Here is a 13,544-nt window from a genome sequence, read left to right on the forward strand (position 1 = left end):
CGGGGTTTTGACCCTGCCGCATCCTAACCTAACTGGGAGAACGTTCATGTCCCAACAGCAATTTACTAATAACTGTACAGCCATCATTATGCCCAGATGTCATTTATTCTTCAGGATACACATGATCACAGGTATGTCATAAGGCTGTGTGCATGAGCTGACTTCGAAATTAGTTTCAATTTGGATTTTTGTGTTTGAAAACTGCAAATTATTTGATTTAATTTCAGGCATCATACCGTGCGGAACAAGAGAGATCTGTGATGCATATTGCAAAGCATTAGGGTACACCGGCGGATATTGTCCGAACTCAGAATCAGAGACTTGCTATTGCTACGAAATGTTCACTTACAGTAAGTGCGAAAATCAGTATGTTGAATAATATTTAGTTGTGCTTGCAAGAGTCCATCCTGCTCCACATCCTGAAGTATATTTGTTCAATGGCATCAGAAAAAAGTTTAACATTGTTACACCGAAGTCGAGTAGAGGCCACATTTTTCCTTAAGCCAATTAATTCATTTTGAAGGTAGCGCGAAAAACGAGGACCAAGAGTAGAAGGACACAACACAAAGCGCTCGTGTTGTGTCCTTCTACTCTAAAGCGCTCGTGTTGGGTCCTACTCTAAGCGCTCGTGTTGTGTCCTTCTACTCTAAGCGCTCGTGTTGTGTCCTTCTACTCTTGGTCCTCGTTTTTCGCGCTACCTTCAAAATGAACCAGATTCAACTCGCCCAACTTTCAACCTTACTATTAAGCCAATTAATTGCAACTTTTTTTTTTCACTACAGCGTCTCACATGTGGGTGGTTTTTGTCACTGCTTGTAGTGATGTAAACACATCTTGTGCTTAGCCTACCGCCGATGTTCGTTTATAAACTCTTCAAGATGGACACACAGAGCCATGTACCTCGTGTTACATAGAAACCCGAACATAGCATATCCTGTGGCGCAAAGCACGAAGGTCAATTTTTGTGTTCTGCTTAGACAGCGAAATCTATTTTGCTGGCACTATACCCAGTTTGGTTACTAAATGAAATCATATGCTAATTGACTGCGATTGAAGGAGGCCATTCTGTTTTCCTTGTAATGATTATTTTAGCAGTTTGGGCTAACTAGCGACGGCTCATCAAAGATTTTGTTTGCGTCCTTGAAGCGTAGGCTGTCCACAGCACTTTACTTAAATATTGAAGAATGAGTCTTTAAAGAGCGAGGGCAATGGCTTCTGACATAGTAAATAAATATTTCATAGCTTTCGCAAAGAAGGCTTTGAAGATCAAGTATATCTCGTATTTATACGACTAATGGTAGATGGTACACGCTTCCACAGTGCAGCATCTCTCTTTCCTAATTGCAAATTAACAGCAAACTTCAAATATATTACCTTCCTTGTCCGTACATTGATTCATTATCCTTCCCCATGAAACACAAGCCACGATCCAAGCTATAACAGAAGTCTCTGCAAGGGCAGCATAGCCCTACATCTCTGTTTTACTGTACGCTAAAACTCCCAGTAGCATTGTGCAGTTGACGTCAGCAGGAACTCAGATCGCTGAAGTTGTCCTGATCGCATTTTAAATTTCCGGAAGGCGTTTTAAGATGCAACGCTTCCCAAACACATTGATATGCATATCCCCAGCCGAAAGTCTGAAGCACTTATGTAAACACACCGGTGTTGGGCAAGTCGCAGGCTCTTGCGAATATGTGACCCAACGTTTGTTTTAAAACTCGAAGCTGGGGTTATTCTCGCTAACTGAAATTTTAATTATCCAATATGTTCTTTTAATACTCGTTAACTGTTTCTGGGAAATAACCTCAGGTATAGATTTGTGAGCTCAGTAGAGTCAACGACTGTATAAAAATTGGCTGAAAAATTCTGCAGGCTGTTCTCACAGTCCAATACGCTTGTAGAACTGCACCAAAACTACCATGAACGAGAATGATTTTCAGGCACATCTTGGTTCTTAGACGCTTGAACGATCATAGCGTAAAAAAAAACTATTTGTAAAAGCGATAAAACTTAATACGGCATTGAATGCTCCATGAATTCAGCTTTCTGTTATATAACTGCGCACTAGCGAATCATTATTTCGTTTTGTCTGACCGGTGAATTATATTATTTGCTGACTAAGGCACCATGGGGTGTTCGCGCACTATGCGCACAATACTTGTTTCAGTGATCGACTTTTTTCTAATAGGTGCTCAGTTTTTAAAACTTTTGGAAAATCACTCTCGAAATCCCCGGGGCAGCAACCCAAGGGAACACGTCAAGCATGTAAGTATGCCTGGTGGAACAAAAAGAACTCAATGGCTACACCTAAATGGAGACCTTTGGAGTTTAATTACCTTGCTATGTTTTCGACTAATTTTGCGCATAATCATGGTAATAGTCCGGAAAATTTACTTTTTGCGGGAAGGCTAGATGCTCGTGTAGGCAGAACGTATCTCCACATAAAAATGTGTTTACTTATTTATTCTTTGTTCACCGTAAAGGTTCCGACTAGGTGTATAACATAGAAAGAAAGGGAAGTTAGCCCGAAACACTAGCCCAATCACTTGTTAAGAAATGACACATTTGTTAAGAAATGAAAGATGATATAGTTCTGCTATGCCTGGTTATACTATGCGCAAAGCAAGGACTATCTCCGGACCAGAAGAAGTGAATTTCTCTAGTCTTCAACACCGTTCACCAGCAGCTAAACTCTCTTTGGCTTCCATTACGAGCGCGTCTAGGTTTACCGGCGTGCTGTATTTCGATAAGAGGAAAGGAAAGGCGCAGAATCTGTTACTCGCGGAAGGCAAGAAGCGCCGTCCGGCGGCGTTGGAGCGCACTCGTTCCTGCTTGGTCCTCATAGCTGACAGCAGATGGATGACGCCACATCCTTGACGTCACCCTAATTGATTGACATAACCATTTTTGACATAACCATTTTAGTCTTTGGTACTTTCAAATTGCGCGCTAATCGCAGTATCTGTCACTCGCGGGATCCCGCTGTCATCCTCACGGTAGACAAGCGGAATTATAACGAGCTTTTCACGACCCAGGGTGCGGCACAGCTGCGAAACGCTCGGCCGGAGATCCAAGGAATGGAGGCTCTATTCAAGGATGGAGACATTTTTTTTATTAAGGAGGAGCCGCACACCTTTTTTAGCGTTGCTAGGCAACGCCCGCAGAGATTAGCTAGGGGCTTCGCAGCTCGCCTTGAATGTGACGTCACTCGGTCACGGCATACGGCATACGCGAAGCTTTTCGCTTCAAAAGGTCAAATGGTGGCGAGGAGGCGATGCGCAGTAGTAGCTGTGGCGCGTATGTGCAGTAGCGCGAGGCTGTGGCGAAAGATTAGGCGACGCAGTCGGCGGCGGTGACGGTTGGGGCGACGGCGGCCACCTGCGCGCACGTGACGTCACTTGGTTTCGCGCATACGCAGATTATGGCTTTTGCAGCATACGGCCCAGGCGAAGCTTGGCTTCGACCCTCACAGTGAAGCTTTTCGACTCAAAACCAAGTTTCAATAAAGTTTTTAAAGTAGTAAACATACCAAGTATTTGTGGCAGTTTTCTTCTTGTTAATGATGCGTGTTACAATGCGTATTACAGACCGTGAAGTAATTTATAATTGAATTCTGCTTTCGTATTAGGGTCGTTTGCAGTTTCAAAAGCTGAGAAATGGCTTAGATGTTACAATGAAGAGTACATCACGCATGAGATGAAAAAAAAAAAGCCATATATTCACAGACTCTGCACGTGCAATTCCAGTGTTGGAAGCAGGCTGGCTTTAGCAATCTAGCGAACTCAAAAGAGAGAGGAACTATTTGTTCATCGCTGACTTGAGTTGGAGGACTTGGACGTCACAGCCAGCACGTGAGAAAAGAAATTAAATTATAAATTACTCAGCGGTCGTAGGCAAATCTCACGTTGCGATTGCAAGGAGAAATGCCTTACGCGTGGTTACAAATGATAAAATACGAACATAAAAGTTAAATGTCTATATATATTGTGAATGGTTCTTGTGTGGAGGGCGGCTTCAGCAGGCAAGTCTTTTCAGTAAAGAATTATCATGCGGAGTAGTATTTCATGAGATAAACAAACTGCTTTGTTCAAATTGGAGTTGCCCCGTAACTACCCTTCGCCATTATGCGGTGTGGCACCTGTTGCATTGCTGTAAACCATGATAGCAGGATTCCTCTTCGCTTCCTGCAACGTTGCAGTAAGTTGCAATCGGTGCCTTGGTGTCATTGCTCGATCTGCAGGCTTTTTCGAGAATGAAGGCAGTGGCCACAAAGATGCGTCGCGTGCGCAAAGACAATAGATTTTTTATTTATTTATTTATTAGAACCTCAAGGGCCCCCAGATGGGACATTACATGAGGGGTGGGCACTTGAACGGTGGTTAACAACGGTTCTTGTGAAGTGATTATAAAGATGAGGCTTCTTCGATTTCAGTCTTGAAATGAGCAGGGTCGGAGATTAGGGCAAGGCGGCTGGGAAGGTCATTCCAGTCGCGAGCTGTGTACACGAAAAAAGACTTCTGGAATGTAGTAGTGTGGGCACGATGCGGAATGGCCTGTGGGGGATGTTCGACGTATAGGTTGGATGAGCTGGCTGTCACGAGGTGAAATATGAAAGAACTTGTGATAAAGGCAGAGGCGTGAAATTTGGCGACGGGAAGCGAGAGAAGGAAGTTGAAGTTGAAGTTTTAATGCAGATATGCTAGAATATCTTGAGTAGTTTTATAGGATAAAGCGAGTAGCACGGTTTTGTACAGATTCAAGAGCTGTGATAAGGTTAGTTTCATGAGGATCAAAGATAGCACTAGCGTATTCAAGTTTAGGTCGCACAAGTGCTTTGCAAGTTAACAGTTTTAAGGAAGAAGGAGCCATGCGTAGACTTAGTTTAGTTCTTCTGCGTGCTGAAGAAAGCCGGAAATAGAGATGAAGCTCGTTATAATGGCGTGTTTGAGACTTGTGCCCGCGACAGGGGAAAACTGAAAAGCTGAATTTTAGAGTGCTTTCAAGGAAAGGCCGGTGTTGTCGGAAAGCGGGAGGTTCCAAGGCCTTGAAAATGAGCTAGCTGATTTCACAATCCAACTGCCGGTAGATCACATACAGTTCACCGCAGCATGTTCAAGGTGAATGCCCACAAACTTGCGAGTAATCGAGTCCTCTAAAGAAGCAAGTTGGATTTGCGCCGAAACATTCATAAGCGCAAAGGATTTTCGCTTTGTCGACGGACTGGTGTTTACAAGAAGCTGGCGGAGGTTTCCGAGGAATTTGATTGAATTTCATTGACACGGTTTATTGTTGTGACAAAGTAGTGCATGTTCACTTGGGTAGATTGGCAACGCCGACCAAACTCGTTTCTATTTCGCCATGCCTGCTGATATCAAAGTGGAGTTTTCAGGGGCGAAATACGTTAGCGTGTATACATCCGGCAACGCGAAGACTCTGGTAACTGCAATGCTGGCTTGTGCAGAAAATGGTAACAAGGAGGCTCAAGACGCTCGGAAGGTCAGAAAACTTTCCGCGGGGTGTTACAGTTCACGCAGACGATAAAGGAAGAAAGCATGAGGCCATGTTTTAGCTTGGGGCTCCACTCCATGCTTGTTCTGGATGCCGTGAATTGTCACGTAGACCAGCGTGTTAAGGCAAGTTCCAAACTTGCAACACCAACCTTGGCTAATACCTCGTGGGATAACGTCGCAACTAAAGCCAGTGGATGTGTGCACCAATACATCAATTAAAGACCAGATTGTGGCAATCTAGAATAGGTTGCAAAATATGGCTGCCACAGCTTCACTGCTAGGCATAGGGTGAAATGGAAAGTTTGGGGGCAGAAGGTAGGCTAGAGAGTTCATTGATTATGGCCGTGACGTTTTAAGAGATCTTCGGCATCTCTAATGCCACAGACAGCACTGAACATGAGATGGAGCCTGAGATCGACAAGAGGCTGCAAAAGAGCGACAGTGATTAAGCTCACGTGAATTGTTTAGCGCGCACGCGCTGCTGCCGCTGGTCAACATCGGCTATGCGCTGCTGCACCGCATAGCCGATGTTGACCGGGCGACGACGTTCTATTATAACGAACTAGGCAAAACCTAGTTTACCAAATTCGCTAGCCTTCACAACATTGTAAAAACACCGCTATCAAAACACTCGAAGCAAAACATTGAGTTACCCGTGAAGCTAGCCGTCAGCGGTCTGCAAGCAGATCGTAATGACCGGCCTGCTCTTTCTACTGCTCATTAATGAACAGCATTCACAATATGCTGCATCCAATTCCAAAGGAGTTGCCGCTGCTTGAGGCAACACACAACACTGTTGTGCTGGGGTATGAGCGCTGTTATAGACGAAATACAGGTTGAAACCGCACGCCAGCCATGCAACACCTGCACAAACGAAACGACAGAAACTACCCGCAAGCCGAAATTTACATGACAAAGCTCCAGCAGTGACACTGCCCGCTGTCGTTTCACCACCACCTATTGTCTTCACAAAAAAAAAACTCTGCTCAGCTCAAGATGCAATTACTCTAGAATGTTTCACTTGCGTTGTTCTTTTCTGTGACATAATGAATCGATCAATATAGGAGTAATATTTTGTGCCTTTTCGGGTCATAAAAATGAAAACAAAATAGATTATCTAGAAATTTTTCAATAGCGTTTCACCTGAAACACTGCCGAGGCTATTGTAATTTGCTCTAGTGATCGTTAAAATAATTCAAGCTCGTTCAACAAAGCTGTTTGTATAACAAAAGTTTCCAAATTCCGCGAAAAATGACTTTCTCGATAATCCAGGCAGTATGAAAAATCAAAGCCCTCGAGATAAAAAATAAACAACGAGATGCTTCGCGATTAACAGCAACGTTTTATTTTTTTAGTTTTTTTTGTTCGTAAATTTTGCTGGATGGCCGAAATATATTTTGTCAAAGTCATTACCAGCCACAGAGGTGCGCTGCCGAAGTTTGATTTCAGTGTAAATCACTGAGATGTCACCACCGGTGAAGGCGGTTTCTGCAAGTGATGATCACGAAGATAAACAAGGCTACTGAGAACCCTATCTTCGCGACGCATTAAACCAGTTTGTGCGCACGCTATATTCGAACACACTAGAGAGAGCAATACTCCCGCACTAAGGAACCAAGATTTGCCTAACGTAAAAAAAAAAAGTTCTTTTTCATAAGGTGCTTCATCAAAATAAACGAAGAAATATATCTTCTTCAGCATGGGCTGTTAAGAAGGGAACCGTAATTCATTGTCGGAATATTATTTTTTTCGGAACTTTAAATGAGAAGTGCGTTGAAGGCTGTGTGCGGCCTCCTGAAAGATGATCCACAAATAAGACAAATTAAATGAAAATAATTTGGCTGCAAAATCACAGAATAAATTCATAAAGAGAGCTTTGATATTGTCTTTATGGTAACCGCTGTCGTAGTTCATCACAGTTCATCCACATCAGACAAGCTACAATTTCAACATTTCATGCTAAAATCTTGTAGTACTCAAACAGTCAATAAATTGACTTCAATAAATTGACTTCAAGAAACTGGCTTGAGTATTTAGGCGCGATGATTTTGTGTAGCACTAACGATTAAAGCACTGAAATGATGAACACGAGTTGATGTAAAACGCAAAGCTATAGGGACACAAAACCAGTAATAAAAAGGAAGTTTGTAGGCGCAAATAACAGGCTATCGACCGTAAATCTTTTGATGCTCAATAATATATCTGCTGTTAAACAGAAGGTTAGCTACTCTACCTCAGTTTCATATATATTTAAAGAAAGCTACTCAGTGACTGGGTCTGGAATCAAACTCAAATACTTTGCTTTCTTGTCTGAGCGCCCTGAGTCCTCAGAGTTAAATTTCGCCAATAGAGGAAAATATGCCGTTTGAAATGCATTTGCAGTTTGTAAAGCTACACAAGTTACACGGTAGCTTAGTAAAAAGAAAAACTGAATATGCGAAACAAGATATTAGGCGGTGGCATGGGCATGTTCGGCAGTGAAGTTACATGTCGGCAGTGCCCACCATTGTGGCTGTTTATGGAAATGGAAAGATAAAGTCTCCCGTCAAACAAGAAATATCGGTATAAACTATTCCAGCTTAAAAACTAAAACGATGGTGTCAAGAATGAGCCATCACGAGTGCTTTTTTTATCTCGAGGGCCTTGATTTTAAATGTATTTTATTTTGATCATACTGTTAGCCTCTTTTAGAGGCTGTTATAGGAAAGGGCAAAACTGAACACAGAGTTATAGGAAATTAGTTCATCTGGCGACGTAGGTGTACATACTGTTGACCGGGAAAGGCTCTGTGAATGCGAACGCCGGCTCTTTTGTACACCAACGAGAGGCGCGGAAAGCAGAACAAGAGGAACAGGCCGCCGGACGAGAACTATACTCGAAAAGCAGGAAGATCATTGAAGAGACAGTCGCGTTAGCGGTGACGCGGAGACGACTTCGTCGAACAAAGTCGCAGATGAACTGGATGGTCTTCAGGTAGCGAGAAATCCGAGCGGACCACTGCTTATCCATGGTGGTTTCCGCCACTCAGCCAAAGTGTCTCGGCAACGGCGCGGCACACCGACGATCAGAGAGATAATGGCTTAATCCACAGTGGTTAAGGCTATACAATAAAGACTAGAAACGTAGGGCTGATCAATGGTGGCATTGTGGATCAATCTTACATGGCTGGCAGCGCTGACGGTAGTAGAAAATGTCGAGAGCGCTAGGAATGCGGAAGCCTGCGCGTTGCTGCTACACAAGGTTGCAGCTGCACAGCCAGCGTTCCATTGAGTGCATCAAAGTTCGTCGGCGGTCTATACGCTTACAGGGGAGGGAAGTCTTAGTATCTGTCACTCGTGGTATCCCGCTACTACCATCCTCATTGTAGACAAGGAGAATTGTTATGTGCGTTTCACCATCCCGGAGGTGGTCAGTAAAAACCATTTTCTTTCAACACCACACTTTAAATGCGTTTTATCAAACAAAACCTTAATGCATGAAGAAGGCTTTTTGTCCTTGGTCGACTAACTGTCTCATCTGTAATAAACCTGAAATAATACAACACACGTTTTGGATTGCTAGGAGGAGAATGTTTTCTGAGATATCCTTCAAAGTTTCCGTTACGTCTCTATGTCATTAGACTCTTACCTGTACAAACAGCTGACATTTCTTCTGATGCTATTGCGCTCCTGGGCCATCGCAGCTTGTGTAAAATGAGGATGCAGTGCAACAACGCAGATATCGAAGTGCAATCTGTACGTGAATACTTCATTGAAAGCGTCATACGGTTCATAGAAGCGCATCGTGTACTTCCTGACCAGCCAACATGGATTGGAGCACTTCATGAACTAGTGGCATTGAAAAACTTTTAAACCTGTCACGACAGTAAATGTGTTGCAGACGTGTTTTACCATTACGTTTCGTGCCCCTGCGGACAAAAGTAAACGTAGCACGCTACTTGCTTCTAAATTTTTTCCCGCTTTGCATAATTGAAACTGGCAGTGGTGGTATACACGAACCGGTAATAGACGACAGTGCCCTTTTGCATGGACAAATATTGTTTTCTTATCTCCAGTGCTGAAGGCGTGATGTTAATTTGAACGAAAAAGTGGGCTCCTTTTACTTATGTCCGCACCTGTACCCGTCTCATGCCATAGTTCGTAATAAAAAAACATACCCTGGGCGTGTCGGAGGTTCGATTCTCGGTGCAGACAGAATTTTTCAGGATTTTTTTGATGATGTCATCAGGATGATTGACAAGTAGAATCCCGCAGTATCCCGCGGAATCTCGCGAAGAAGTGAGACACGTCTCGCTTACGATCGCTGCTAACGCACGGATGGACACGCTGGCACGTCATGAGCCAATAAAGGCTTTCGCCTCAAAATGCGCGAACAGGGCCATCGCCTCTGCTGAATGTGAAGCGATACTGTTATAACGTAAGTGCACCTAGCCTCCTCCCTCGCTGTCTCTTATGTGTTTGTTTTCTTTCCTTCACGCGGCGCCGCGCTATGGGATACCGCATAACCTGTCTACCGAGCGATGTCTCCCGACGAACGCTCCTCACGCCTTCAAGCCCACAGCCATACCAGGCAAAATACGCCGTAGCGTGTCCTATCATTGTTTCGCCGTGTTTGGATTTACGGCCGCATGCCCATTTTCGCCTTCATCATTTTCGGTTTTCAGTAAATCGAAAGTAAAACACATATAAAAGAAGATATTTTATAAACGTATATAACATACCTATTCCTTGAAGACATAGCGCAAAAAAGACGGGGACAACACAGATGTAGACAGGACCGGCGCATTTGTGTTGTCCCCGTCTTTTTTGCGCTATGTCTTCAAGAAACTGCTACCAACTAGCCCAAACCAAACATCTGTTGCAACATACCTATGCCACAGTGACTGTTTGGCACTACTCAACCTATATATAACGTAGATGTTCGAGAATATATGTTCGAATACACTTTGACAAGAGCGTTCGTGCTACGCTGCCCTGTGCCGAAGCTTCCTTCATTAAAGATGTCCATCAGCTGTGAAGCATATTTGGGATAACCTCTCATGTGTCACATTTTATGTGCGTTTCGTTAAGGAGCTCGTAGTACAGAAAATTCAGTTAGGCCCGACTTCCGTCTAAAACAATAATTTGAGATTCGTAATATGGTTTGGTTTACGGGATTTAATGTTCCAAAGCGAATCAGGTTGTGGCAGACGTCGTAGTGGAGTGCTAAGGAAATATAGACAACCTGGCGTTCTTCAGCGTGAAGCGATATCGCAACGCACACAGTCAACTTGCTTTTCTCCTCCATCAAAAAGGGGTCGCAGCCATACGGACTCGATTTCACATCCTGGGGAACAGCAGTCGAGAGCCCTAACCATTGCATCACCACAGCGAATCATTTGTAAAATGAACTCAAGAAATTATCAAGGGTCCAATTTGGAGAAGAGGTTTCTTTAGTGGCTCCACATAATTCTATAAATAAATGTGCAGTTTCCGGCGTTGGAAGTTGAACCCAGGCCTACTGCTTTCTGAAAGGGAGCGCTACACATTAAAGAAAGGCTCATGAGTCAGAGTGTAGAGAAGCGCCTAGAGAAGAGAACTTATTTTGGTGTGACATCGTAGCAGCACATGTGTCAGTATTGCACTATATCGCACAGTAAAGCAAAACGAGTTAAAGAAAGAAAATGTACTATAGCGTTTTATTCCTATTGAGCAGTTTAAGCTACCTTTATAAATTTTAACATATCGCTTATTTTTTAAGGACGGGTCACCTCGTCTGACAGACGCATGTTTCAGTACCAATGCACTGCGGGCACCGAATCCATCGCCACAGAATAGCGTGATGAATTGAAACCAATGGCTCTTGTTTATTCAGTTCGTTTGGAATGGAGCTTATGAGCTGGACGCTGTGTAGCTGCAATTTCTCTAGGTCGGGTTTGCCTCTGACGTCACGCCTTTTAGTTTGAAGTGTCTACCTTCCCTTGCGTGCTTTGCGTGGTTCAAGTTTTCTTCGTCGCTCGGTTCTTTCTTCTCGCGGCAAGCGTGTTTGTTTGTTGTTATTTGTCAAAGATGCTGTCACAGAAACACAAAATGCGGCAATGAGATCATGTTTCAAGCGCTCGTGTATAGTTCGTAGCCGTAGGCGTTTTTATCATTCTACGGGTTGCTTTTCGGAACGTTCGCGCATAGAATGTGCTAGGCACCCATTCGCACATAATACATTTATGACTTCGCTTGAGATTATTGCATTGCCCTCGGACTCTACAACAGCACAAAATGCCGTAGACATTTTCAAAAGCGCTGATATAAGAAACATCAGCAAGAATGGTCTCAAAACCACGAAAGGATGGCTACTACGGCTCAGTTATGTTATATAGAATAAAGATTCATTATGAGATTTTTCAGCACTTTCCCGACCACGTGTACTTGTTCCATATAATATACTTTGTTACTGAAACAAACGTTTCTAAATGCTAGTAATTATCCGATTCAGTCCTTTTGATGGAAAAAATTTCACATTCCTCTTCACGCAGGTATGTCCAAGCTATAAAATGTCCAGTTGTACGGCATATCTGCGTTGATGTATATGTGTTTAGCTTATCAGTGGATGCAAATGACTACTTTCCTGCATTATAATTTAATTTGTGTGCTTCAGAGCTGGCCTGAAAGGTCGGTTGTCTCTTTTAGAGCTATCCTGCCCTGCCTTATAGATGCAACTGGCATACAGAGAGTAGCTGTGGCGTAAAGGTAGAACATTCCTCACGTGCAAGAGGACCCTGGTTCGAATTCCGATGCCGCGCGATTGCGCAGCAGGTAAAAAAATAAAAAATTCGCCTGCTGATGGAATTCCACATACAGGTTTTCGGTGTACCTATCCAGCGAACCCCTCCAGAAACGCACTCACTCACCAAAACAGGATTTGGCCACGCTGGTGTAATAATTGGCAACACCCACCTATGAATACTCTAACAAACCCCCGGCCCTCAGTCTCTAGCGGCAGCGAAGAAACTGACCACGGCGTCGGTCAGACCTGCAACGCAGCAAAAAGAGTGATAAGAATATCTGGCTCCGGACAGGCCGCCATAGAAAAATGACCCTGGTAACGTTCAACGCTAGAAACCTACCTGGTGAGGGCAATTTAGCAGTTTTGTTAGGTGAATTAGATGGTATGAAATGGGATGAGATAGGGTTTAGCCAGGTTAGGAGGTCAATTGCTACACTGATAGGCGGACATGTATTTTGCTATCGAGGTTGCAGGAAAAACGAGAATAGGGGTAGGATTGGAATTCTATAGCAATTATGAGAGTGGTTGACATCGCAATTAAGCTTAGCAAGCGGTATAAATTAAAGGCCTATGCCCATGCCGTCATGACAGTTAGGCAGTCGAAAGCTTCTACGAAGTTTTAGTATTGTCAATTGGGACGTACACACGCAGAGTACTCTACTAATGAGTGACTTCAATGCCAAGGTATGAAAAAAACAGTCTGGAGACCAGGCAGTAGAGTGACTATGGCATCGGTTCTAAGAATAGCTGGGGGGGTTACTAGTTGAGATCGCAGAGCGCAATAACTTAAGAATATTGAATACCTTGTTCAACAAACGGAAGAACCGGAACATAAACAGTTTTAATGGGGAGATTAAATATGAAATATACTTCATAATGTGTTCTAATTCCGCCATTATGCAGGATGTAGAGGTAATCGGGAAGGTGCGATGCAGTGACCACAGGATGGTAAGGTCTCGAATTAGTCTAAATTTGAATAGGGAATGAAACAGATTAGTAAGAAAGAAGTTCATCAAAGAATTAGCGGGGACCGGGAGGCCAGAAAAATTCAAGATCTCGCTACGGAATGAATATTTAGCCCTAACACAGGATGGCGGCATTAGCCTAGAAGCAGTGAACAATAATTTCAGAGATATCATTACTGAGTGCTCTGCAGAAGTAGGCGGTAGGATGATTAGAGAGAATACCGGTAAGCTAAGGAGACGAAATATTTCATGAAGAGACATCAGAGTATGAAAGCGTCCAATCCAACAGCCTTGATAGAACTGGTGG

The 13,544-nt window shown here is 43.5% G+C and overlaps 1 protein-coding gene across 1 annotated transcript in view; it reads left to right on the forward strand.

Annotated features, from left to right (window-relative positions):
* Positions 1–231: 231 nt before the first annotated feature.
* The window catches only part of LOC146176955 (uncharacterized), a 41,294-nt gene continuing 27,981 nt past the window's right edge, over positions 232–13,544 (forward strand). The window contains exons 1-2 of the mRNA XM_084581058.1: positions 232–350; positions 2,189–2,265. Coding sequence (XP_084437184.1) covers positions 338–350; positions 2,189–2,265 — 90 coding nt within the window. The 5' untranslated portion in view covers positions 232–337. The remainder of the gene's footprint in view (positions 351–2,188; positions 2,266–13,544) is intronic.

The sequence above is a fragment of the Amblyomma maculatum genome, chromosome 10, assembly GCF_055883805.1.
Source record: "Amblyomma maculatum isolate TAMU_Amacu chromosome 10, ASM5588380v1, whole genome shotgun sequence".
In the NCBI taxonomy this organism is placed as follows: domain Eukaryota; kingdom Metazoa; phylum Arthropoda; class Arachnida; order Ixodida; family Ixodidae; genus Amblyomma; species Amblyomma maculatum.